Source organism: Dendropsophus ebraccatus, chromosome 5 (genome assembly GCF_027789765.1).
Source record: "Dendropsophus ebraccatus isolate aDenEbr1 chromosome 5, aDenEbr1.pat, whole genome shotgun sequence".
NCBI classification, from domain to species: domain Eukaryota; kingdom Metazoa; phylum Chordata; class Amphibia; order Anura; family Hylidae; genus Dendropsophus; species Dendropsophus ebraccatus.
The window spans coordinates 1,474,998-1,502,684 of NC_091458.1; the positions used below are offsets into that span (position 1 = coordinate 1,474,998).

Sequence of the window (27,687 nt, forward strand, 5' to 3'; positions counted from 1 at the left end):
GGCACTATTCAGTCAGCAGCATGTGGTGACTGTAGAGGAGTGGCTATGGGGGGCGTGGCTATGGAGGACGCTATGGGGGCGTGGCTATGGGGATCGCAGCGCACTTATCCCTCTTTGCTCTTTGCAAAAGTTGGGAGGTATGCATTATGTGGCTATGGAGAGGGGAGGGGCTGTTAGGAGTGAGTGAGCACGGAGCAGTCCTGCACAGCACAACACCCTGCAATCTTCTCTCAGTAAGTTCATAGATAAGCACTGACCTTTCTGACCCCAGAATCCTGCGGTTTAGGTGCCCAGAGAGTCTACAAACAGCTGACCTTCATGTCACCTCTTCCTGCTCCCTCATCTCCCTCGGCCCCTCCCCCCTCATTAAGGATAGAATGAAGAGAGCAGAGCCCGTCTTCACTGGCTTCTCTGTAATGAAGACCTGTACAGAAGGAGGCTTTTTTGGCTGGTAAAACTTATTACAGAGTTTCTTAAAATCGCTTATACTACTGATTTCTGCAATTAAAAAAAACATGACAGTTACGCTTTAAATTACTCACTGCGCCGCAGTCCTCCACCACTAGATGGCGGACACGTGTACTCAGAGGCGCTCTATCTCTCTGCTCTCTTACTACTTATACAGCTGCACACTGCGCCGCAGTCCTCCACCACTAGATGGCGCACACGTGTACTCAGAGGCGCTCTATCTCTCTGCTCTCTTACTACTTATACAGCTGCACACTGCGCCGCAGTCCTCCACCACTAGATGGCGCACACGTGTACTCAGAGGCGCTCTATCTCTCTGCTCTCTTACTACTTATACAGCTGCACAGTGCGCCGCAGTCCTCCACCACTAGATGGCGCACACGTGTACTCAGAGGCGCTCTATCTCTCTACTCTCTTACTACTTATACAGCTGCATATAGACAGTCCTCCACCACTAGATGGCGCACACGTGTACTCAGAGGCGCTCTATCTCTCTGCTCTCTTACTACTTATACAGCTGCACAGTGCGCCGCAGTCCTCCACCACCAGGGTGCGCTCCTACAGCAGTGACAGTCTGTCCGTGCTACAATCGTCTCGGTATGTCTGGCTGCAGCAACTATGTAAGTATCGGGCGTTGTGCGACCATCTACCACATGGGGGAGCCCGAACACACAGCCGCTCTGCCTGTCGTCTGCCTCTATGGTCATCACACATGGTAACTGAGAGCAGCCTGTCTGTGAGTATATACTGTATACAGCTCCTCCTGTCTGTGAGTATATACTGTATACAGCTCCTCCTGTGTGTGTATATACTGTATACAGCTCCTCCTCCTGTGTGTGTATATACTGTATACAGCTCCTCCTCCTGTGTGAGTATATACTGTATACAGCTCCTCCTCCTGTGTGAGTATATACTGTATACAGCTCCTCCTCCTGTGTGTGTATATACTGTATACAGCTCCTCCTCCTGTGTGTATATACTGTATACAGCTCCTCCTCCTGTGTGTATATACTGTATACAGCTCCTCCTCCTGTGTGTGAGTATATACTGTATACAGCTCCTCCTCCTCCTGTGTGTGTATATACTGTATACAGCTCCTCCTCCTGTGTGTATATACTGTATACAGCTCCTCCTCCTGTGTGTATATACTGTATACAGCTCCTCCTGTGTGTGTATATACTGTATACAGCTCCTCCTCCTGTGTGTGTGTATATACTGTATACAGCTCCTCCTCCTCCTGTGTGTGTATATACTGTATACAGCTCCTCCTCCTGTGTGAGTATATACTGTATACAGCTCCTCCTCCTGTGTGTGTATATACTGTATACAGCTCCTCCTCCTGTGTGTGTATATACTGTATACAGCTCCTCCTCCTGTGTGTATATACTGTATACAGCTCCTCCTCCTGTGTGTGTATATACTGTATACAGCTCCTCCTCCTGTGTGTGTATATACTGTATACAGCTCCTCCTCCTGTGTGTGTATATACTGTATACAGCTCCTCCTCCTGTGAGTATATACTGTATACAGCTCCTCCTGTCTGTGTGTATATACTGTATACAGCTCCTCCTCCTGTGTGTGTATATACTGTATACAGCTCCTCCTCCTGTGTGAGTATATACTGTATACAGCTCCTCCTCCTCCTGTGTGTATATACTGTATACAGCTCCTCCTGTCTGTGAGTATATACTGTATACAGCTCCTCCTCCTGTGTGTGTATATACTGTATACAGCTCCTCCTCCTGTGTGTGTATATACTGTATACAGCTCCTCCTCCTGTGTGAGTATATACTGTATACAGCTCCTCCTCCTGTGTGTGTATATACTGTATACAGCTCCTCCTCCTGTGTGAGTATATACTGTATACAGCTCCTCCTCCTGTGTGTGTATATACTGTATACAGCTCCTCCTCCTGTGTGTGTATATACTGTATACAGCTCCTCCTGTCTGTGTGTATATACTGTATACAGCTCCTCCTCCTCCTGTGTGTGTATATACTGTAAACAGCTCCTCCTTCTCCTGTGTGTGTATATACTGTATACAGCTCCTCCTCCTCCTGTGTGTGTATATACTGTATACAGCTCCTCCTCCTGTGTGTGTGTATATACTGTATACAGCTCCTTCTCCTGTGTGAGTATATACTGTATACAGCTCCTCCTCCTGTGTGTGTATATACTGTATACAGCTCCTCCTCCTGTGTGAGTATATACTGTATACAGCTCCTCCTCCTGTGTGTGTATATACTGTATACAGCTCCTCCTCCTGTGTGTGTATATACTGTATACAGCTCCTCCTCCTGTGTGTGTATATACTGTATACAGCTCCTCCTCCTGTGTGTGTATATACTGTATACAGCTCCTCCTCCTGTGTGTGTATATACTGTATACAGCTCCTCCTCCTGTGTGAGTATATACTGTATACAGCTCCTCCTCCTGTGTGTGTATATACTGTATACAGCTCCTCCTCCTGTGAGTATATACTGTATACAGCTCCTCCTGTCTGTGTGTATATACTGTATACAGCTCCTCCTCCTGTGTGTGTGTATACTGTATACAGCTCCTCCTCCTGTGTGAGTATATACTGTATACAGCTCCTCCTCCTCCTGTGTGTATATACTGTATACAGCTCCTCCTGTCTGTGAGTATATACTGTATACAGCTCCTCCTCCTGTGTGTGTATATACTGTATACAGCTCCTCCTCCTGTGTGTGTATATACTGTATACAGCTCCTCCTCCTGTGTGAGTATATACTGTATACAGCTCCTCCTCCTGTGTGTGTATATACTGTGTACAGCTCCTCCTCCTGTGAGTGTATATACTGTATACAGCTCCTCCTGTGTGTGTATATACTGTATACAGCTCCTCCTCCTGTCTGTGTGTATATACTGTATACAGCTCCTCCTCCTGTCTGTGTGTATATACTGTATACAGCTCCTCCTCCTGTGTGTGTATATACTGTATACAGCTCCTCCTGTCTGTGTGTATATACTGTATACAGCTCCTCCTCCTCCTGTGTGTGTATATACTGTATACAGCTCCTCCTCCTGTGTGAGTATATACTGTATACAGCTCCTCCTCCTGTGTGAGTATATACTGTATACAGCTCCTCCTCCTGTGTGTGTATATACTGTATACAGCTCCTCCTCCTGTGTGTGTATATACTGTATACAGCTCCTCCTGTCTGTGAGTATATACTGTATACAGCTCCTCCTGTCTGTGAGTATATACTGTATACAGCTCCTCCTGTCTGTGAGTATATACTGTATACAGCTCCTCCTCCTGTCTGTGTGTATATACTGTATACAGCTCCTCCTGTCTGTGTGTATATACTGTATACAGCTCCTCCTCCTCCTGTGTGTATATACTGTATACAGCTCCTCCTGTCTGTGAGTATATACTGTATACAGCTCCTCCTGTGAGTATATACTGTATACAGCTCCTCCTGTCTGTGTGTATATACTGTATACAGCTCCTCCTGTCTGTGTGTATATACTGTATACAGCTCCTCCTGTCTGTGTGTATATACTGTATACAGCTCCTCCTGTCTGTGTGTATATACTGTATACAGCTCCTCCTGTCTGTGAGTATATACTGTATACAGCTCCTCCTGTCTGTGAGTATATACTGTATACAGCTCCTCCTGTCTGTGAGTATATACTGTATACAGCTCCTCCTGTCTGTGTGTATATACTGTATACAGCTCCTCCTGTCTGTGAGTATATACTGTATACAGCTCCTCCTGTCTGTGTCTGTGTGTATATACTGTATACAGCTCCTCCTGTGTGTGTATATACTGTATACAGCTCCTCCTCCTGTGTGTATATACTGTATACAGCTCCTCCTGTGTGTGTATATACTGTATACAGCTCCTCCTGTGTGTGTGTATATACTGTATACAGCTCCTTCTCCTGTGTGAGTATATACTGTATACAGCTCCTCCTCCTGTGTGAGTATATACTGTATACAGCTCCTCCTCCTGTGTGTGTATATACTGTATACAGCTCCTCCTCCTGTGTGTGTATATACTGTATACAGCTCCTCCTCCTGTGTGTGTATATACTGTATACAGCTCCTCCTCCTGTGTGTGTATATACTGTATACAGCTCCTTCTCCTGTGTGAGTATATACTGTATACAGCTCCTCCTCCTGTGTGAGTATATACTGTATACAGCTCCTCCTCCTGTGTGTGTATATACTGTATACAGCTCCTCCTCCTGTGTGTGTATATACTGTATACAGCTCCTCCTCCTGTGTGTGTATATACTGTATACAGCTCCTCCTCCTCCTGTGTGTATATACTGTATACAGCTCCTCCTGTGTGTGTGTATACTGTATACAGCTCCTCCTCCTGTGTGAGTATATACTGTATACAGCTCCTCCTCCTGTGTGTATATACTGTATACAGCTCCTCCTCCTGTGTGAGTATACTGTATACAGCTCCTCCTGTGTGTGTATATACTGTATACAGCTCCTCCTGTCTGTGTGTATATACTGTATACAGCTCCTCCTGTCTGTGAGTATATACTGTATACAGCTCCTCCTGTCTGTGAGTATATACTGTATACAGCTCCTCCTGTGTGTGTATATACTGTATACAGCTCCTCCTGTCTGTGTGTATATACTGTATACAGCTCCTCCTGTCTGTGAGTATATACTGTATACAGCTCCTCCTGTCTGTGTCTGTGTGTATATACTGTATACAGCTCCTCCTGTGTGTGTATATACTGTATACAGCTCCTCCTGTGTGTGTATATACTGTATACAGCTCCTCCTCCTGTGTGTATATACTGTATACAGCTCCTCCTCCTCCTGTGTGTATATACTGTATACAGCTCCTCCTGTGTGTGTATATACTGTATACAGCTCCTCCTGTCTGTGTGTATATACTGTATACAGCTCCTCCTGTCTGTGAGTATATACTGTATACAGCTCCTCCTGTCTGTGAGTATATACTGTATACAGCTCCTCCTGTCTGTGAGTATATACTGTATACAGCTCCTCCTGTGTGTGTATATACTGTATACAGCTCCTCCTGTCTGTGTGTATATACTGTATACAGCTCCTCCTGTCTGTGAGTATATACTGTATACAGCTCCTCCTGTCTGTGTCTGTGTGTATATACTGTATACAGCTCCTCCTGTGTGTGTATATACTGTATACAGCTCCTCCTGTGTGTGTATATACTGTATACAGCTCCTCCTCCTGTGTGTATATACTGTATACAGCTCCTCCTCCTCCTGTATGTATATACTGTATACAGCTCCTCCTGTGTGTATATACTGTATACAGCTCCTCCTGTGTGTGTATATACTGTATACAGCTCCTCCTCCTGTGTGAGTATATACTGTATACAGCTCCTCCTCCTGTGTGTATATACTGTATACAGCTCCTCCTGTGTGTGTATATACTGTATACAGCTCCTCCTCCTGTGTGAGTATATACTGTATACAGCTCCTCCTCCTGTGTGAGTATATACTGTATACAGCTCCTCCTCCTGTGTGTGTATATACTGTATACAGCTCCTCCTCCTGTGTGTGTATATACTGTATACAGCTCCTCCTCCTGTGTGTGTATATACTGTATACAGCTCCTCCTGTGTGTGTGTATATACTGTATACAGCTCCTCCTCCTGTGTGAGTATATACTGTATACAGCTCCTCCTCCTCCTGTGTGTATATACTGTATACAGCTCCTCCTGTGTGTGTATATACTGTATACAGCTCCTCCTGTGTGTGTATATACTGTATACAGCTCCTCCTGTGTGTGTATACTGTATACAGCTCCTCCTCCTGTGTGTGTATATACTGTATACAGCTCCTCTTCCTGTGTGAGTATATACTGTATACAGCTCCTCCTGTGTGTGTATATACTGTATACAGCTCCTCCTCCTGTGTGAGTATATACTGTATACAGCTCCTCCTGTGTGTGTATATACTGTATACAGCTCCTCCTCCTGTGTGTGTATATACTGTATACAGCTCCTCCTCCTGTGTGTGTATATACTGTATACAGCTCCTCCTCCTGTGTGTATATACTGTATACAGCTCCTCCTGTGTGTGTATATACTGTATACAGCTCCTCCTCCTGTGTGTGTATATACTGTATACAGCTCCTCCTGTGTGTGTGTGTATATACTGTATACAGCTCCTTCTTCTGTGTGTGTATACTGTATACAGCTCCTCCTCCTGTGTGTGTATATACTGTATACAGCTCCTCCTCCTGTGTGTGTATATACTGTATACAGCTCCTCCTCCTGTGTGTGTATATACTGTATACAGCTCCTCCTCCTGTGTGAGTATATACTGTATACAGCTCCTCCTCCTGTGTGAGTATATACTGTATACAGCTCCTCCTCCTGTGTGTATATACTGTATACAGCTCCTCCTGTGTGTGTATATACTGTATACAGCTCCTCCTCCTGTGTGTGTATATACTGTATACAGCTCCTCCTCCTGTGTGTGTATACTGTATACAGCTCCTCCTCCTGTGTGTGTATATACTGTATACAGCTCCTCCTCCTGTGTGTGTATATACTGTATACAGCTCCTCCTCCTGTGTGTATATACTGTATACAGCTCCTCCTCCTGTGTGTGTATATACTGTATACAGCTCCTCCTCCTGTGTGTGTATATACTGTATACAGCTCCTCCTCCTGTGTGTGTATATACTGTATACAGCTCCTCCTCCTGTGTGTGTATATACTGTATACAGCTCCTCCTCCTGTGTGTGTATATACTGTATACAGCTCCTCCTCCTGTGTGTGTATATACTGTATACAGCGCCTCCTCCTGTGTGTGTATATACTGTATACAGCTCCTCCTCCTGTGTGTGTATATACTGTATACAGCTCCTCCTGTGTGTGTATATACTGTATACAGCTCCTCCTCCTCCTGTGTATATACTGTATACAGCTCCTCCTGTGTGTGTGTGTATATACTGTATACAGCTCCTTCTTCTGTGTGTGTATACTGTATACAGCTCCTCCTGTGTGTGTATACTGTATACAGCTCCTCCTGTGTGTGTATATACTGTATACAGCTCCTCCTCCTGTGTGTGTATATACTGTATACAGCTCCTCCTCCTGTGTGTGTATATACTGTATACAGCTCCTCCTCCTGTGTGTGTATATACTGTATACAGCTCCTCCTCCTGTGTGTGTATATACTGTATACAGCTCCTCCTGTGTGTGTATATACTGTATACAGCTCCTCCTGTGTGTGTATATACTGTATACAGCTCCTCCTGTGTGTGTATATACTGTATACAGCTCCTCCTCCTGTGTGTGTATATACTGTATACAGCTCCTCCTCCTGTGTGTGTATATACTGTATACAGCTCCTCCTGTGTGTGTATATACTGTATACAGCTCCTCCTGTGTGTGTATATACTGTATACAGCTCCTCCTCCTGTGTGTGTATATACTGTATACAGCTCCTCCTGTGTGTGTATATACTGTATACAGCTCCTTCTTCTGTGTGTGTATACTGTATACAGCTCCTTCTTCTGTGTGTGTATACTGTATACAGCTCCTCCTGTGTGTGTATATACTGTATACAGCTCCTCCTCCTGTGTGTGTATATACTGTATACAGCTCCTCCTCCTGTGTGTGTATATACTGTATACAGCTCCTCCTCCTCCTGTGTGTATATACTGTATACAGCTCCTCCTGTGTGTGTGTGTATATACTGTATACAGCTCCTTCTTCTGTGTGTGTATACTGTATACAGCTCCTCCTGTGTGTGTATATACTGTATACAGCTCCTCCTCCTCCTGTGTGTGTATATACTGTAAACAGCTCCTCCTTCTCCTGTGTGTGTATATACTGTATACAGCTCCTTCTCCTGTGTGTGTATATACTGTATACAGCTCCTCCTCCTGTGTGTGTATATACTGTATACAGCTCCTCCTCCTGTGTGTGTATATACTGTATACAGCTCCTCCTCCTGTGTGTGTATATACTGTATACAGCTCCTCCTGTCTGTGTGTATATACTGTATACAGCTCCTCCTCCTCCTGTGTGTGTATATACTGTATACAGCTCCTCCTCCTCCTGTGTGTGTATATACTGTATACAGCTCCTCCTGTCTGTGTGTATATACTGTATACAGCTCCTCCTCCTCCTGTGTGTGTATATACTGTATACAGCTCCTCCTCCTCCTGTGTGTGTATATACTGTAAACAGCTCCTCCTTCTCCTGTGTGTGTATATACTGTATACAGCTCCTTCTCCTGTGTGTGTATATACTGTATACAGCTCCTTCTCCTGTGTGTGTATATACTGTATACAGCTCCTCCTCCTGTGTGTGTATATACTGTATACAGCTCCTCCTCCTGTGTGTGTATATACTGTATACAGCTCCTTCTCATGTGTGTGTATATACTGTATACAGCTCCTCCTCCTGTGTGTGTATATACTGTATACAGCTCCTTCTCATGTGTGTGTATATACTGTATACAGCTCCTCCTCCTGTCTGTGTGTATATACTGTATACAGCTCCTCCTCCTCCTGTGTGTGTATATACTGTATACAGCTCCTCCTCCTCCTCCTGTAGATAACCCTTTCCTCTCCTCCTCAGAGACGCCACCATGTTTGAGACGTGTGATTGGGAGGATGAGGATGTGACCTCTGGCCCAGTGATGTCTGAGGAAGGGAAGATGTCCTGCACCCGGGAGAAGGTGACCCTCATAATACATCCTCCAGAGCTGCACTCACTATTCTGCTGTTACATCCTGTCTTATCCTCCAGAGCTGCACTCACTTTTCTGCTGTTACATCCTGTCTCATGCTCCAGAGCTGCATTCACTATTCTGCTGTTACATCATGTCTCATCCTCCAGAGCTGCACTCACTATTCTGCTGTTACATCTTGTCTCATGCTCCAGAGCTGCACTCTTCTGCTGTTACATTCTGTCTAGGGATGAGCGAACTTTTGAAAAGCTCGTTTCGATCTGGCGAACTTTCGTGAAGTTCGGCTTGCGTCCGAACCGAAAACGGACCTTGCTCTAACGGTTGAATAATTGCAGCTACAATAGTGGGAGTGTGATAGGGTATAGTGTCGTTTAGTTGCAGTTGCTATTACAATGAAAAAAGTGTGTGTGGGGGGGGGGGGGGGGAATTGCAAAAATAATAATAATAAAAAAAAACTTATAAAAAAGTTAAAAAAAATTAATAGGAATAATAAAATTTAGTGAATAAAAGTGCCAAAATAGTGACAAAAAATATTGAAAACAAAAGTTTATGAGGAGAATGCGGCAGCACTTGATTGCACCCAGGCCAGTATTGTTGAGGAGCAGGAGGAGGCAGCAGTTGATTGCTCTCAGGCCAGAATTATTGAGGAGAGACTACTTGAGGAGCAGGAGGAGGCAGCAGTTGATTGATTCCAGGCCAGTATTATTAAAAACAGACTACTTGAGGAGCAGGAGGAGGCAGCAGTTGATTGATTCCAGGCCAGTATTATTGAGGAGAGGCTACTTGAGGAGGAGGCAGCAGTTGATCGATTCCAGGCCAGTATTATTGAGGAGAGGCTACTTGAGAAGCAGGAGGAGGAGGCAGCAGTTGATTGATTCCAGGCCAGTATTATTGAGGAGAGGCTACTTGAGAAGCAGGAGGAGGAGGCAGCAGTTGATCGATTCCAGGCCAGTATTATTGAGGAGAAGCTACTTGAGGAGCAGGAGGAGGAGGCAGCAGTTGATCGATTCCAGGCCAGTATTATTGAGGAGAGGCTACTTGAGGAGGAGGCAGCAGTTGATCGATTCCAGGCCAGTATTATTGAGGAGAGGCTACTTGAGAAGCAGGAGGAGGAGGCAGCAGTTGATTGATTCCAGGCCAGTATTATTGAGGAGAGGCTACTTGAGAAGCAGGAGGAGGAGGCAGCAGTTGATCTATTCCAGGCCAGTATTATTGAGGAGAAGCTACTTGAGGAGCAGGAGGAGGAGGCAGCAGTTGATCGATTCCAGGCCAGTATTATTGAGGAGAGGCTACTTGAGGAGCAGGAGGAGGAGGCAGCAGTTGATCGATTCCAGGCCAGTATTATTGAGGAGAGGCTACTTGAGGAGCAGGAGGAGGAGGCAGCAGTTGATCGATTCCAGGCCAGTATTATTGAGGAGAGGCTACTTGGGCAGGAGGCAGAAGTTGATTGATTCCATGTCAGTATTGTTGAGGAGAGGCTACTTGGGGTGGAGGCAGCAGTTGATTGATTCCATGTCAGTATTGTTGAGGAGAGGCTACTTGAGAAGGAGGAGGCAGCAGTTGATTGATTCCATGTCAGTATTGTTGAGGAGAGGCTACTTGAGGAGGAGGAAGAGGCAGCAGTTGATTGATTCCATGTCAGTATTGTTGAGGAGAGGCTACTTGAGGAGCAGGAGAAGGCAGCAGTTGATCGATTCCAGGCCAGTATTATTAAAAACAGACAAGTTGAGATGGCAGCTTCCACCCAGTATGTTTCCAAATAGACAATTTATGGTGGGGGCATTAGTAGGAGTAGTAATCTTTTGGACCCAGAAGGACCTAGTACAGACAACTGAAGTTTGAAGCTAAGGATATGCATGTGTGTAAAAATCATTCTGTAAACATGACAACACGTTGATGTAGAGTTCAGCACCCCTCTTATGGTGCGTTCACACCTACAGGATCTGCAACCTCACCCTATGGGTACCTTCACATGTGGCTGCGGGTCTGCTGAGTAAAATCCACAGGGCCTTTTTATACCGTTCACCAAATGGCATTCAGTACTAGGGTGCCGGCCGGACATACGCAGTTCAGTTGAAGGACAGCAGCCTCCGTGATATATACCCCATAGACAGCCTTATTCCACTCGTTACTGCATGAGAGGCGTGAAATCATTTGCACACAGAAGAAACCCATCGGGATTTGCGGTGCAAGATTTCACTACTCTCATGATATCCACAAAATACCTCAAGAACAGTTAGTACCCGCTCACAAAACGGTGAGTAGTGTTCCTTGGCACGGGTGCCAGGGATAGAACCCCACGGCTATAGTTCACAAAAGGTGAAATCCACACTTTTTGAAGCATAGTCGTGGGGATTATTTTAGGGTTGCTACTGTTCTTGGGGTATGGGTTGGACGGTGCACTGGTGTGAGGCATTAATCTGGTGTGGAGATGTGAAATGGCCAACACACCATGGGCATCAAATTTGGAAATGGGGATAATTTTTTTTCAAATGTATCCGAATTAAGTTGGGAATTTTTAAGGTGATTTTTTTTTTAAAAAAATTGGGGTCTAAAGGGGGGAACATTACTTAAGTTAAATTACGTATTTTTACGTTGGGCACATATTTAGGATATTAAGGTCAATTTCTTGGACACACGGATTGCCATGCAAGACGGGTGACTGATGACTTAGTCATTCACATCAGGCAGGGGGGTGGTATAATCCGATGTAATCCAGGCACGATTCATCTTCACAAAAGTGAGCATCTCCACACTGTGGCAAGAGAGCCTCGTTCTTTGCGGTGTTATGATGTTACCCGCCGCACTAAATACCCTCTCTGATGCCACACTACTGGCTGGGCAGGACAGCAGAGCCAAGGCAAACTCTGCCAGTGGAGGCCAAATCTCGAGTTTCTCTGCCCAGTACTGCACGGGGTCGGTGACACTTTGGGGCAGGGTAGTATCAAGGTAGGCAGTGACCTGGTGGCTGAGCTCATGCTGGTCCACGCCATGAGTCCGGTGCTGTGTCCTTTCTTCACCAGCTGGCTGCATGAAATCGCTCATGAGGGCTTGCAGGCTGTAGCGACTTCTGACGCCTCCACTAGTGGTGGTGGGAGTGGAGCGCGCTGGTTCCCCCCCAGAGGATGTTGTCTGGGAACCTGGCTGATCTCGCTGGTAAGTTAAGACCAACTGACTGGTGAACATGTCCCTGTAGTACACCAGTTTAGCCTCCCCCTGTGATGGCGGGAAGAATTCTGCCATTTTGCGGCGGAAGCAAGGGTCCAACAGGGTGGCCAGCCAGTATTGGTCCCTCTGGCGGATGTCCACAATCCGGCTATCATTCCGCAGACACTCCCGCAGACACCTTGCCATCTGCACCAAGGACAATGACCGCCTCTCCTCTCCACTGTCCTCAGTGTAGTTCCAGGGTCTGCTGGGGTCTTCCTCCTCTTCCTCTACCACGTCATCCTCCATCTCCTCCTGTGATGGAGAGGCAGAGAAGCCAGGTGGCGGTGTGCGGAATGGCTGGGCGTAGACATCTTCCTCCTCCTCAACCTCCATCTGCACTTCATCCAGCTCTGGGCTCAAGGCGATGTTTAGCGTTGGAGTTGTGGCCTGGGAATCCTCGCTGATGTTGCTCAGCGCACTTTCAAGAACATGGAGGAGTGGGATGATGTCATTGATCCCATAGTCCTGCCTGCTCACAAAGAGAGTCGCGTCCTCAAAAGGGATCAACAATTGTCAGACTTCCAAGTAACACACTGGCAGTTAATGCGGGAAGTCGCAGTGTGGCGTGAAGCTGCCTGATTGCCCCATGAGGTAGTCTGTTACGGCTGACCTTTGCTCGTACAGGCGGTTGAGCATATGGAGAGCAGAATTCCAGCGGGTTGGCACGTCGCAGATTAGCCGATGTTGGGGCATACCGTGCTGTCTCTGGATTCTGAGCAGGGTGTTCCTGGCAGCGTCGGAGTGGCTGAAGTGTTTGCACACTCTACGTGACATCCTCAGAAGGTCATGTAGTGCATGAAATGATTGGAGAAACCTCTGCACTATGAGGTTGATCACATGTGCCATACAAGGTGTATGAGTCAGCCCTCCCCGCTGAACTGCAGAGACAATGTTCCTCCCGTTGTCCACTACGACACTTCCCACCGTTAGTCGACGTGGGGTCAGCCATTCAGCTATCTCCTCCCTGATGGTCCGGAGGAGCTCCTGTCCACTGTGGCTTCGTTGACCCAGGCTCACCAAATGGAGGACAGCCTGAGAGCGGCGGGCCTGACATCGGTGGTAAGACACTGGGTCAGGTTGGACTGCAGTGGTGGTGGAGGCAGAACTTGTGCTACCCGCTGCTGGCCCCCTAAAGCACCGGGGAGGTGACAGTGGCAAGAATGGGCCGACTTCCTGATGGTCTCCTGGGAGGATGTTGACCCAATGGGCAGTAACTGCCATGTACTGCCCTTGCCCATAATTAGAGGACCAGACATCAGCACTCAGGTGCACGGTCTTGGACACCGAGAGTCCCAATGAGTCGCCAACCTTTCTCTTCACATAACTGTGCAGTGATGGGACAGCTTTGCTCGAGAAGTAGTGGCGGCTGGGGACTCGCCATCTGGGGTGCGCACACGCCACGACATCCCTGAGAGGCTGGGAGTCCACAATATTAAATGGCAGGGACTGAAGCACCAGCAGCTTAACCAGGTGTCCGGCCAGTTTCTGGGCCATGGGATGGCTGCTGCAGTACACCTGACGTTTGGCCATGGACTCTGTCAGGGATTGCTGCCTCATTAGGTGTGTACATGGCAGTGATACTGTGCTGCTGCTGGCAACTGAGGCTGACGAGGCCTGAGCTCCAGTGACAGGATGCTGCATGATGGGATCTGCAGTGTATGGTGCATCCTGACAGCAGGTGGTATTGGGGTCACGGTTTTTCCAGGCCTGTTGGTGTTGCCTTTCCATGTGCTTCCTCATGGATGTTGTCCCAAGATTATCACCCCTGCCACGACTGACCCTCTCATTGCACAGCAGGCACAGAGCGATGTGTTTATCTGTCCCCAGCCGAAAGAACTGCCAGACGACAGAGGACCGTGGTTTGCTGCCAGCCACGGGGGGTCTTGCTGGTTGTTCACTGCCACCGCTGCCTGAGGGTCCCCTCTCAGGACCAAGGCTTGGAGGTAATGGACTCTGCCTGGTAGATTGTCTTCTACCCCTCCCTCTTGTGCCTCGCTTCCTTGCACCAGTGGGATGTTGCTGCTTCGGTAGCACCTCACTTTCCTCCCCTGATGACGCTGAGGATAATGGTGCTTGAGGGCGCCACGTCCGATCGGCGACATCATCACCACCACTGCTACTGTCCTCCAGGGGCTGGGACAGGATCTCAGGTGTGGTACTGGATGCCCCACCCTGGCTTACAGCCACCACCTCCTCTGCAGCCTCTGCACGTTCCACCTGCTGACTTTGGTGGACTACCTCCTCCTCATCATCACTAAAAAGTAGTAGAGAATCCAAAGGCAGATCAAGATTTGCCAACAGTTCCCTGGCAGAAGGTGCCCCAGAGGTGGGTGGCATAGTAATAACAGGGGACGGGGCAGAGGACTGTCGCTGACCGTCCCATGTAAGGGTGGTGTCGGATGATCCAGCCGACCTCGTTTGGGAGCTTTGGGCGGTGGAAGTGGAGGATTGGGTAAGCCAATCTAGAACCGCTGGCTGTGTGGTTCTTACATGACCCGTGGGCGTCTGGGGTAGCTGCACCCTGCTGCCACGCCTGTTGCCTCGGCTGCCGCCGGGCCTGGTGCTGCCACTTCTCCTACCCTCACCGCCTGCCGTTGCAGTCCTTGCCTGGGAAGTGCTGGAAGTAGGACGCTTGGACATAGTTTGGTTGGTGTAAATTTTGAAAAAGAAATAATCTATTGGGCAGAAGGCACAAAGTTTCAGTGACTATTGCTTTGTGGGTTGGAGGCACCCAGCAAAGTAGAAATGTGCAGGTTATCCCAAAAAAACTATTATTTTTTATTTTTTAACTTTTTTGGTTGCGGGTGTCTAAACGGGTTTGATGGCAACCAGCAGAGCACAAACGGACAGCTTTTGTGGGGCGCTGACTTCGCCTCAAATAGAACGGCTGATCACAAACAACCAAGCAAACTTTTATTTATTTATTTTTTTCTTGAAGTCTTTTTTTTTTAAACTTTTTTGCTTGCGGCTATACGCGGTTAACGGCACCCAGCAGAACAGCAACGTCTAGCGTCTCCTCTCTTGTCACGGAACAGTAGCTGGTTCAATGCTACGTGTTCTGAGTGACTCTTCTCCCTTTTCTCTCCCTATCTCTCCCTAGATATCACGATTTTTGAGTTAGATGCCTATTTATCCCTCTCTCTACCTATCTCTCCCTCTCTCTACCTATCTCTCCCTCTCTCTACCTATCTCTCCCTCTCTCTGCCTATCTCTCCCTCTCTCTACCTAACTCTTGATTTCTCAGCCTCTTTCACTATGTATGAGCTTATCAAGCTTTCCCTGGATCTTGCGACTTTTTTATTTTTTTTTATCTTCCTCTCTCCGGCTTCTCTCACAAACAATATATACTCCTTCTCTATCTCTCCCTGTACTTATCCAGTTGTTTGGATATGTAATCTATGTGTTTTCCCTCTCTGAGGAACTGCAGCCAGGCTCAGGCACTTCCTGTTCCTGTAGTGACGTCACACACCTTGATATTCACATAAAAACAGGATACAGAGGATTATAGGAGAAATAAAGTACAGTTTTGCGATGCCATTGTGATTTTAACAAGATTTGTAACGAACTTTCTCAAAGTTCAGTTCGGTACTGAACCGAACTTTTTGCAAAGTTCGTAACAAATCTGGTTTAGTAACGGTTTGGTTCGCTCATCCCTAATCCTGTCTCATCCGCCAGAGCTGCACTCACTATTCTGCTGTTACATCATGTCTCATCCTCCAGAGCAGCAGTCACTATTCTGCTGTTACATCATGTCTCATCCGCCAGAGCTGCACTCACTATTCTGCTGTTACATCATGTCTCATCCGCCAGAGCTGCACTCACTGTTCTGCTGTTACATCATGGCTCATCCTCCAGAGCTGCACTCACTATTCTGCTGTTACATCATGTCTCATCCGCCAGAGCTGCACTCACTATTCTGCTGTTACATCATGTCTCATCCGCCAGAGCTGCACTCACTGTTCTGCTGTTACATCATGGCTCATCCTCCAGAGCTGCACTCACTATTCTGCTGTTACATCCTGTCTCATCCTCCAGAGCTGCACTCACTAGTCTTGCATGACTGATTGAGCCCTCTGGGCAGGAGGATATACACATAGGTGGGGTGACATGACTGATGGACATACAGGTGAGGTCATGACTGCTGGATACACAGATAGGTGGGGTTCACATGACTGGTGGACATACAGGTGAGGTCACATGACTGATGGATACACAGATAGGTGGGGGTCACATGACTGATGTAGCCCTCTGGGCAGGAGGATATAAAGATATGTGTATATCCATCAGTCATGTGACCCCCCCCCCCCCCCCCCCCCCCCACCTATGACATGTTTTCTTCTGTATCCACAGGAGACAACCAGCAGGAAGAAGCGGCTGAAGAGGAATCTGCATCTCCTGGAGGTCCTGCGCTCCCTGAACACCCCCAGTGCTGTAATTCCGGACCTCCCCCCACCACCAGAGGCCACGCCTCCCAAGAGACCCCGGAAGAGCGCACCAGGTCCGATTACATGGCCTACAACCTAATCATTGTATGGATATCCTGAGTATTTATTACTCTATGTGAGAATAGAGTATAAAGGGAGGGGTCGCTGCCGGGGCATCGTTACTCCCCCCGGGGGAGGGGTCGCTGCCGGGGTGTTGATACTTCCCCCCCCCCCCCCCCCCCCCCCCCCCCCCTCGCTACCGGGCCATCGCTACTCTCCCCCCGGGGTCGGCCATGGTATCGCTACTCTCCCCCCGGGGTCGGCCATGGTATCGCTACTCTCCCCCCGGGGTCGGCCATGGTATCGCTACTCTCCCCCCGGGGGTGGGGTCGGCCATGGTATCGCTACTCTCCCCCCGGGGGTGGGGTCGGCCATGGTATCGCTACTCTCCCCCCGGGGGTGGGGTCGGCCATGGTATCGCTACTCTCCCCCCGGGGGTGGGGTCGGCCATGGTATCGCTACTCTCCCCCCGGGGGTGGGGTCGGCCATGGTATCGCTACTCTCCCCCCGGGGGTGGGGTCGGCCATGGTATCGCTACTCTCCCCCCGGGGGTGGGGTCGGCCATGGTATCGCTACTCTCCCCCCGGGGGTGGGGTCGGCCATGGTATCGCTACTCTCCCCCCGGGGGTGGGGTCGGCCATGGTATCGCTACTCTCCCCCCGGGGGTGGGGTCGGCCATGGTATCGCTACTCTCCCCCCGGGGGTGGGGTCGGCCATGGTATCGCTACTCTCCCCCCGGGGGTGGGGTCGGCCATGTGCATCGCTACTCTCCCCCCGGGGGTGGGGTCGGCCATGGCATCGCTACTCTCCCCCCGGGGGTGGGGTCGGCCATGGCATCGCTACTCTCCCCCCGGGGGTGGGGTCGGCCATGGCATCGCTACTCTCCCCCCGGGGGTGGGGTCGGCCATGGCATCGCTACTCTCCCCCCGGGGGTGGGGTCGGCCATGGCATCGCTACTCTCCCCCCGGGGGTGGGGTCGGCCATGGCATCGCTACTCTCCCCCCGGGGGTGGGGTCGGCCATGGCATCGCTACTCTCCCCCCGGGGGTGGGGTCGGCCATGGCATCGCTACTCTCCCCCCGGGGGTGGGGTCGGCCATGGCATCGCTACTCTCCCCCCGGGGGTGGGGTCGGCCATGGCATCGCTACTCTCCCCCCGGGGGTGGGGTCGGCCATGGCATCGCTACTCTCCCCCCGGGGGTGGGGTCGGCCATGGCATCGCTACTCTCCCCCCGGGGGTGGGGTCGGCCATGGCATCGCTACTCTCCCCCCGGGGGTGGGGTCGGCCATGGCATCGCTACTCTCCCCCCGGGGGTGGGGTCGGCCATGGCATCGCTACTCTCCCCCCGGGGGTGGGGTCGGCCATGGCATCGCTACTCTCCCCCCGGGGGTGGGGTCGGCCATGGCATCGCTACTCTCCCCCCGGGGGTGGGGTCGGCCATGGCATCGCTACTCTCCCCCCGGGGGTGGGGTCGGCCATGGCATCGCTACTCTCCCCCCGGGGGTGGGGTCGGCCATGGCATCGCTACTCTCCCCCCGGGGGTGGGGTCGGCCATGGCATCGCTACTCTCCCCCCGGGGGTGGGGTCGGCCATGGCATCGCTACTCTCCCCCCGGGGGTGGGGTCGGCCATGGCATCGCTACTCTCCCCCCGGGGGTGGGGTCGGCCATGGCATCGCTACTCTCCCCCCGGGGGTGGGGTCGGCCATGGCATCGCTACTCTCCCCCCGGGGGTGGGGTCGGCCATGGCATCGCTACTCTCCCCCCGGGGGTGGGGTCGGCCATGGCATCGCTACTCTCCCCCCGGGGGTGGGGTCGGCCATGGCATCGCTACTCTCCCCCCGGGGGTGGGGTCGGCCATGGCATCGCTACTCTCCCCCCGGGGGTGGGGTCGGCCATGGCATCGCTACTCTCCCCCCGGGGGTGGGGTCGGCCATGGCATCGCTACTCTCCCCCCGGGGGTGGGGTCGGCCATGGCATCGCTACTCTCCCCCCGGGGGTGGGGTCGGCCATGGCATCGCTACTCTCCCCCCGGGGGTGGGGTCGGCCATGGTATCGCTACTCGGTCGGCCATGGTATCGGTATGTCCTGTGACCGTCTCTTCTCTCCTCAGATGTGATGAGCCCAGAATCCTCCCCGGAGGATGAGTGCCCCCTGCAGGACACAGAGCGGCTGAGCCGTCGGCAGTGGAGGAACAAGCTGAAGAACAAGAGGAGGAATCGCAACAAGTTCAAGGTGGTGACGGGAAGAGACAGACAGCAGGGGGCGCCAGCCGGGGACCAGGGAGCAGGGACCCCCTCAGAGGTGGAAGAGACTCCTCCTAATCCTAACAGGAAAGAGAAGCAGAATGGGAAGGTCCTGCCGGATAAAGGAGCTGAGAGCCCTTCCCCCACGGGGCCCCAGGGGAAGCAGCCAGGGGCCGGGGGCCACAGCTCACAGCCGGTCACCCCTCGGGATAGAGCCAGGCTGCAGAAACTGAGAAAGATGATGCAATGTCAGACCGGAGCCAAAAGAACAGAGAGCCCCGACCAGGAGGAGACAGACCCCCACACCAAGGGGCAGCAAGAGGCCGAGAACCACAGAACAGAGACCCCCGACCAGGAGGAGACAGACCCCCACCCCAAGGAGGCTGGCAGGGACCGCTCTGCAGAGCTGCGCTCTCGTATGGAGCAGAAGCTGAACTCTGCACGCTTCCGCTACATCAACCAGCAGCTATACACGTCTAGCAGCCAGGATGCCCACCGTCTCTTCCTGCAGGACCCCCAGGCCTTTACCCTCTACCACAGCGGCTTCTCCCAGCAGCTTCAGCGCTGGCCCGTCAACCCCATCACCCAGATCATCAAGTACATCAAAAACAGGTCAGTGTGCCTCCCCTGCTCCCGCTCGTCCTCTCCTCCCCCGCTCGTCCTCTCCTCCCCCGCTCGTCCTCTCCTCCCCCGCTCGTCCTCTCCTCCCCCGCTCGTCCTCTCCTCCCCCGCTCGTCCTCTCCACCCCGGCTCCTCCTCTCCACCCCCGCTCCTCCTCTCCTCCCCCGCTCGTCCTCTCCACCCCCGCTCCTCCTCTCCTCCCCCGCTCCTCCTCTCCTCCCCCGCTCGTCCTCTCCACCCCCGCTCCTCCTCTCCTCCCCCGCTCCTCCTCTCCTCCCCCGCTCCTCCTCTCCACCCCCGCTCCTCCTCTCCACCCCCGCTCCTCCTCTCCTCCCCCGCTCCTCCTCTCCTCCCCCGCTCCTCCTCTCCTCCCCCGCTCCTCCTCTCCTCCCCCGCTCCTCCTCTCCTCCCCCGCTCCTCCTCTCCTCCCCCGCTCCTCCTCTCCTCCCCCGCTCCTCCTCTCCTCCCCTGCTCCCGCTCGTCCTCTCCTCCCCTGCTCCCGCTCGTCCTCTCCTCCCCTGCTCCCGCTCGTCCTCTCCTCCCCTGCTCCCGCTCGTCCTCTCCTCCCCTGCTCCCGCTCGTCCTCTCCTCCCCTGCTCCCGCTCGTCCTCTCCTCCCCTGCTCCCGCTCGTCCTCTCCTCCTCTCCTCCCCTGGACCCTAGGGATGAGCCGACCCGTGGAAATTTGGGTTCAGACAAACTTGGGGGGGGGGGGGGGGGGGGGGTCTGGTTCAGGTACCTGGAGTTGACACTAACCCCATTGAAGTTGATGGCTGTAAAACATGGGCAGTATGGTGTAGAGGGCTATACATGGGGGCAAGAACAGGAAAATTGCCCTTCTGGTAATGGGGTGGGAAAAGGTAGCGGGCACTAGGACCTGTGGGCTGAAGACGTGCGCTAATTGTCCTTTTTAGCAGCTGGAAGATAGTGTTTAGCTCATTGCTGTTCACAATAATTCCCGGAGTTACACACTCACTGTCAGCGGTCACAATAATTCCCCAAGTTACACACTCACTGTCAGCGGTCACAATAATTCCCCAAGTTACACACTCACTGTCAGCATTACGCGGCTCTTTTTTTTGTCAGTGTTCACAATAATTGAGTGCACACAAAATGAAAGGCAACTCAAAGAAGGGAGGTATCGATGGAGCTGCTGGTGGTGGCGATGGAGCTGCTGTTGGTGGTGATGGGGTTTCTGGTTGTGATGGAGCTGCTGGTGGCAGCGATGGTGGTGATGGAGTTGCTGGAGGTGGCGGTGAGGCTGCTGGTGGTAGCGGTGGGGCTTCTGGTGGCGATGGAGCTGGTGGCGGTGGGGCTGCTGCTGGTGGTGGTGGTGGTGATGGAGCTGTTGGTGGTGGGGGATCATATATCTGTACCAGCCAGGCACCCAAATCTACCAGCTTGCTCTTGTCTAGCAGACGGCAGGGACTGTAGTACCGTTCAGTAGGCCTTACTACTGTTCCAGTCCCACCTGCTTCTCCGCTGCAGAAAGCAGAGATCACTCGACCTCTCCCCCTCCAGATCGGCTGAGCAGTATGAGCCCTATGGAGCAGCCACTATTGCTGTATGATGACGTCTGTTGGAAGATACCGCAGGACATCTATGACTATGAAACCCAAGCGCCAACTGCGTCCGCTATCTGCAGCATGGAGTCCGATAAGGAGGGCAGCGGTGAGGGGGCAGCCCATGTGTGGAGTGAGGATGAGGTTCTAAACCCCACATGGATAGAAGCACGTGACAGTCTGGAGTAGGAAGTGGAGGTCACACAGCCCCCAGGAAAAGAGGGAGCAGGGTGCAAAAGCCCAGTAGGTGGTCTGTAGCCGGGACGCTGACTGCTAATGGCCACCGCGCCCAGGGATGGAGCACATCAAGCCCAGCTCAGAGCAGCTCTCTGGTGTGGTCTGTAGCCAGGACGCTGACTGCTAATGGCCACAGCGCCCAGGGATAGAGCACATCAAGCCCAGCTCAGCGCAGCTCTCTGGTGCGGCATTTCTTCAGGAAAAATGCTGACGAGAAGACACAAGTGGTTTGCACGTTTTCCTTCAAAGCCTCAAGTTAGCCGTACATCTTAATCTGACCACCGCTTGTATGACCAGGGACATCAGAGATCCGGAAACATCTGAGCACCACCCTGTATGACCAGGGACATCAGAGACCAGGAAACATCTGAGCACCGCCCTGTATGACCAGGGACATCAGAGACCCGGAAACATCTGAGCACCGCCCTGTATGACCAGGGACATCAGAGACCCGGAAACATCTGAGCACCGCCCTGTATGACCAGGGACATCAGAGACCCGGAAACATCTGAGCACCACCCTGTATGACCAGGGACATCAGAGACCAGGAAACATCTGAGCACCGCCCTGTATGACCGGGGACATCAGAGACCCGGAAACATCTGAGCACCGCCTGCATGACCAGGAAACATCTGAGCACCGCCCTGTATGACCAGGGACATCAGAGACCAGGGACATCAGAGACCAGGAAACATCTGAGCACCACCCTGTATGACCTGGGACATCAGAGACCAGGAAACATCTGAGCACCACCCTGTATGACCAGGGACATCAGAGACCAGGAAACATCTGAGCACCACCCTGTATGACCAGGGACATCAGAGACCAGGAAACATCTGAGCACCACCTGTATGACCAGGGACATCAGAGACCCGGAAACATCTGAGCACCGCCCTGTATGACCAGGGACATCAGAGACCCGGAAACATCTGAGCACCACCCTGTATGACCAGGGACATCAGAGACCCGGAAACATCTGAGCACCACCCTGTATGACCTGGGACATCAGAGACCAGGAAACATCTGAGCACCACCCTGTATGACCAGGGACATCAGAGACCAGGAAACATCTGAGCACCACCCTGTATGACCAGGGACATCAGAGACCCGGAAACATCTGAGCACCGCCTGTATGACCAGGGACATCAGAGACCAGGAAACATCTGAGCACCCCCCTGTATGACCAGGGACATCAGAGACCAGGAAACATCTGAGCACCACCCTGTATGACCAGGGACATCAGAGACCAGGAAACATCTGAGCACCACCCTGTATGACCAGGGACATCAGAGACCAGGAAACATCTGAGCACCACCCTGTATGACCAGGGACATCAGAGACCAGGAAACATCTGAGCACCGCCCTGTATGACCAGGGACATCAGAGACCAGGAAACATCTGAGCACTACCCTGTATGACCAGGGACATCAGTGCATCAGACACCCGGAAACATTTGAGATTCCTTCCACTTCTTCCTTCACCCTCCTGAGTGATGGGGACGCCTGTCTACCCTTAAAGGGATATGATGGGACCCCTGGCAACACCGGGTATCTTCACACCATCTGCGGGAAGCATTCAGCTTTCCATCCCCAAACACTGTACATACAGATGACGTCCGCCCCACACCCACCAGCCCTGTTGCTGGAGCATGTAGAAATGCTGTCCTTTGAATCTTCCCATTCTGGCTGGTGGAGACGAGTGGTTATTAAAGATACTGATGGGGACTGCTGTTCCAGAGTTATAGGCCCATCCATAATCTGCAACACGTCACAGTGCCATGTGATGCCCAGAACATCCTGCCGGATGCGATGACCCTCTCTCCCTGCTGGAGTGTTCCGGGCTGCGCTGCTCTGTAACTTTGACCTTCCAACCCACCAACTCCTACGTGATGTACCCACAAGGTTGAACGCCACGTTTCGTATGCTGCAGAACACGTGGGTGAGTGGTGGTGTGGTGTGGTTTCCTGCTGTGAATACACTGATATTATGGGCAGAGCTACCACTCCCATCCTATGCCCTCTCAAGAAAACCCTCCAGGCCATCGTGGGTGATGTGATGGTGCCACACGGGGAAGAATGCCCATTTACACAGTTGTCAGGTGGTTCTGTGGCTCGGAGGGGAGGGTTAGCATGGCTGCAATGTGGAGCACCTTCATGAGTCCCCCACAACATCCACCATCTCCATCTAATATGTTCTGTCTATAACGCAGCAATGAAGGCAATGGGATCAGTTTCCCTTCTTAGTAGCAGTGCCCTTGCTCCTTACACTACTCTTCACAGGAATGGCAGCTGGACCTGGGACTTACTGGCCACAGCTGTCGATGACTAAGGGTCCTATTTCATGGGCCGAAGAGGGCCCGATCAACGATGTAAAACGAGCGGCGATCTGCTAGATCGCCACTCGTTTACTGGGCCTATTCCACGGCCCAATGATCGTTGAGCGAGGGCTGTAAGGACATCGTTACCAATGTCCTTGCAGCAATACATTTCCTGGCTGCAGGGCTTGTCCTCCACTCCGTCTCCTCCCCGGGTCCCTTGCGCTGTATCTTCTGAATGGCCGGTCAGCTGACAGGCCACACTCAGCCAATCACAGGCCGCCGCGGTCCCGGCCTGTGATTGGCTGAGCGCTCCGCCAGCTGACTTGCCATTCAGAGGATAGAGCGAGCGTGCGAAGCCTGCACAGGTAATGTATGATGATGCTGCTGCTTCTTCTCAAATCGTCAGTCGCCCGCCGCGCACGGCTATTCAACCGTAGCGATGCGCGGTGGGGGAACGATGATTTTAGGTCTGGCCCTAAATCTCTATTTCACCGAACGATAATTGGCCGAATGGGGCCGATCCTGCCGATTATCGTTACTGTGGAATAGGGCCCTTATTCACATATTCACTTGCCACATTGGTCAGTGACTAACTCTCGGATTTACTGGCCACAGCAGTTGATGTAATGGAGTCAGTCAGGTTTTCCAGGCCCAGCTCTCCCCCGACCTAGCAATAGTGGCCGCACCCTCTCCCTATACTAGTCTGCTCTGAATGGTGGTGCCCCCTGCTGGTATACAGTGGGATCACGTGTCCCGCCTGTCCCAATTACTGCCCATACCAGGCAAGGCTTCCCTAGTCATCAGTCCCATCATCCTCTGACCCCTCTGCTGCCGTCGTCATTCCCATCATCCTCTGACCTCTGTGTTGTGGTCTCTTCCAGGTCGCCCTCCCTAGTGGTCGCAGACTTTGGCTGTGGTGATGCCCTCCTGGCGCGGAGTGTTCGTAACAAGGTTCATTCCTTTGACTTGGTGGCTCTGAACGATTGGGTCACAGTGTGCGACATAGCGGAGGTGAGTTCTCCCAGCATGCCTCATTCTGGGGCTGCGGCTCCGCCAGGATCGGGTGAGGAGGCTGGGTATAAGAGAATCTCATGCAAAAACAAAAAAAGATATTACTAGACTCCCCGATCCCCGCTGCTCCTCGATTCAGCAACCAGATGGAACCCCCGGCTGACACAGGAGGGTTCTCTCTCTGTCTTTGGGGACGGTGTCTAATCGTCTCCCTCTAACTCCTTTGGCTGATGATCTTGCTGTTTCCTTGAAGGTGGTGTCTGATGTGGGGGGTCTCCATCTTCTGGACGGGGCCTCTTGTGGGGGGGGGGGGGGGAGGGGCTGTGTATATGATGTGTGGAGTCTCGCTCTCTCCGGGGGGCTGTGTATATGATGCGTGCAGTCTCGCTCTCTCTCTCTCTCCCCGGGGGGGCTGTGTATATGATGTGTGGAGTCTCGCTCTCTAACCCCGGCGGGCTGTGTATATGATGCGTGGAGTCTCGCTCTCTCTCCCCGGGGGCTGTGTATATGATGCGTGGAGTCTCGCTCTCTCCCCGGGGGCTGTGTATATGATGCGTGGAGTCTCGCTCTCTCTCTCTCTCCCCGGGGGCTGTGTATATGATGCGTGGAGTCTCGCTCTCTCTCTCTCTCCCCGGGGGCTGTGTATATGATGCGTGGAGTCTCGCTCTCTCTCTCCCCGGGGGCTGTGTATATGATGCGTGGAGTCTCGCTCTCTCTCTCTCCCCGGGGGCTGTGTATATGATGCGTGGAGTCTCGCTCTCTCTCTCTCCCCGGGGGCTGTGTATATGATGCGTGGAGTCTCGCTCTCTCTCTCTCCCCGGGGGCTGTGTATATGATGCGTGGAGTATCGCTCTCTCTCTCCCTGGGGGGGGGGGGGGGGGGGGGGGAAGATTGCTGTGTATATGATGAGTCTCGCTTTCTCCCCGTGGGGTGGTGTATGGTGCATGGAGTCTCGCTCTCTCTCCCGGGGTGGGGGGGAGGGGGGTGGTGGCTGTGTATATGATGTGTGGAGTCTCGCTGTCTCCCCGGGGGGTGGGGGGAGCTGTGTATATGATGCGTGGAGTCTCGCTCTCTGATGGTCTCTGTCTCCTCAGGTGCCGCTGCAGGATGCCTCGGTGGATGTTGGCGTCTTCTGTCTCTCTTTGATGGGGACGAATGTCAGTGATTTCTTGGAGGAGGCGAATCGTGTCTTGAAGCCGGGGTGGGTAATGATGTCATCGGAAACTTCTGTTAGGACGAGTCTTACCTATACTGCCCCCTGACTGTCAGGACGAGTTTTACCTATACTGCCCCCCTGACTGTCAGCATAATTGCTCTGCTCTGTCTCTTCTCTGTAGTGGGGTGTTACTTGTCGCTGAGGTCAGCAGCCGGTTTGATGATGTTAGACAGTTCCTCAGTGCGATGTCACAGTTGGGCTTCAAGGCACTCCATAAGGTAACGTGAGGTCATTCTGCTGTCATGTTTGGGGTCCCCTCCTACAGTGAACTGCACACTACGCCCAGTCGTGATAGTGTGTAGTGTGATAGCTCGTTCACATGGGGGGGGGGTAATATTGTGACGCTGATGTTGCTAGTGGACGGGGCCCCAGACAGGGTGTTGCCGGGCGAGGCGATAATAGTCTTGCTGCCTCTTTCTCTCCTCAGAACACAGAGAATTCGCATTTCTACCTCTTTGAGTTCAGTAAGACGGGCCGAGCACGTAATGCCACCAGCCACCCAGGACTGCAGCTGAGGCCATGTCTCTACAAGAAGAGATAGAGGAAGAGACGCTGTCGCAAATAAACTTATATCTTGGATTATGTCTAATTTACTACTTTTAGGTATTGAGGTTCCTGTGCCTCTCCTCCCTCAGCCATGAGATTTTCCAAAGACTCTGCCTCTCCTCCTTCATCCTTATGTTCAAACTCTAACCCTCTAAGCAGAGCGCACTGAGCATGAGCAGAACGTTATACAATTAGTGGCATCTGTCATAGACTAGAAGGCCTGTACCACCCTACAAAGACCTGCAACACAGTCCATGAAGGACAAAAAGAATCCTGTGACATCTACCCTCAATGAGGTAAAACTGAGAAATAAAAGCAACTCTATTCAGTTATTGGCCAATGGTATGGATTTATGGAACTCTCGTTGGACTTTGCACTCATGTTATTCTGGGAGGCTCTCCGTTGGACTTTTATGCCCTCAATGCTACTGTACATGTTCAGCACTGTAAAAGTGTTTCTTTTGATATGTTTGTAACCCCTTATCTTCCAAAAAAAAAATTCTTTAAGAGATAAAATAAAAGTAACTACAGAACGCAACAAGCTCTATGCCTGAGGCCTCGTGGGCTGAGCGCTGTCCTCTGGATACATCACCGGAACATAATGTGCTGTATGGCTGAGGCCTCGTGGGCTGAGCGCTGTCCTCTGGATACATCACCGGAATACAACAAGCTCTATGACTGAGGCCTCGTGGGTTGAGCTGTTCTGTCTGGATACATCACCGGAACACAATGTGCTGTATGACTGAGGCCTCGTGGGCTGAGCGCTGTCCTCTGGATACATCACCGGAACACAATGTGCTGTATGGCTGAGCGCTGTCCTCTGGATACATCACCGGAACATAATGTGCTGTATGGCTGAGGCCTCGTGGGTTGAGCTGTTCTGTCTGGATACATCACCGGAACACAATGTGCTGTATGGCTGAGGCCTCGTGGGCTGAGCGCTGTCCTCTGGATACATCACCGGAACATAATGTGCTGTATGGCTGAGGCCTCGTGGGCTGAGCGCTGTCCTCTGGAAACATCATCGGAACACAATGTGCTGTATGACTGAGGCCTCGTGGGCTGAGCGCTGTCCCCTGGAAACATCAT

General features: G+C 51.8%; 1 protein-coding gene across 2 annotated transcripts; it reads left to right on the top strand.

Moving 5' to 3' along the window:
- The first annotated feature begins 1,095 nt into the window (after nucleotides 1-1,095).
- Nucleotides 1,096-26,632, top strand: RRP8 (ribosomal RNA processing 8). 2 transcript variants are annotated; one of them, XM_069969289.1, is made up of 8 exons: nucleotides 1,096-1,204; nucleotides 9,044-9,143; nucleotides 16,715-16,862; nucleotides 18,959-19,703; nucleotides 24,708-24,837; nucleotides 25,932-26,038; nucleotides 26,175-26,271; nucleotides 26,481-26,632. In XM_069969289.1, the coding sequence occupies exons 2-8, from the start codon at nucleotides 9,054-9,056 to the stop codon at nucleotides 26,592-26,594; spliced, it is 1,431 nt and encodes a 476-aa protein (XP_069825390.1). In that variant the 5' UTR covers nucleotides 1,096-1,204; nucleotides 9,044-9,053; the 3' UTR covers nucleotides 26,595-26,632. The 2 variants fall into 2 exon arrangements, with proteins under 2 accessions (XP_069825390.1, XP_069825392.1); XM_069969291.1 differs by having other exon boundaries at nucleotides 1,161-1,183.
- Nucleotides 26,633-27,687: the final 1,055 nt, after the last annotated feature.

Coding starts and splice junctions, on each gene's coding strand:
- RRP8 (XM_069969289.1), top strand. CDS start 9,054: ATGTTTGAGACGTGTGATTGGGAGGATGAGGATGTGACCTCTGGCCCA. Junction 16,863..18,958: donor ACCCCGGAAGAGCGCACCAG/GTCCGATTACAT, acceptor TTCTCTCCTCAG/ATGTGATGAGCCCAGAATCC. Junction 24,838..25,931: donor CAGTGTGCGACATAGCGGAG/GTGAGTTCTCCC, acceptor CTGTCTCCTCAG/GTGCCGCTGCAGGATGCCTC.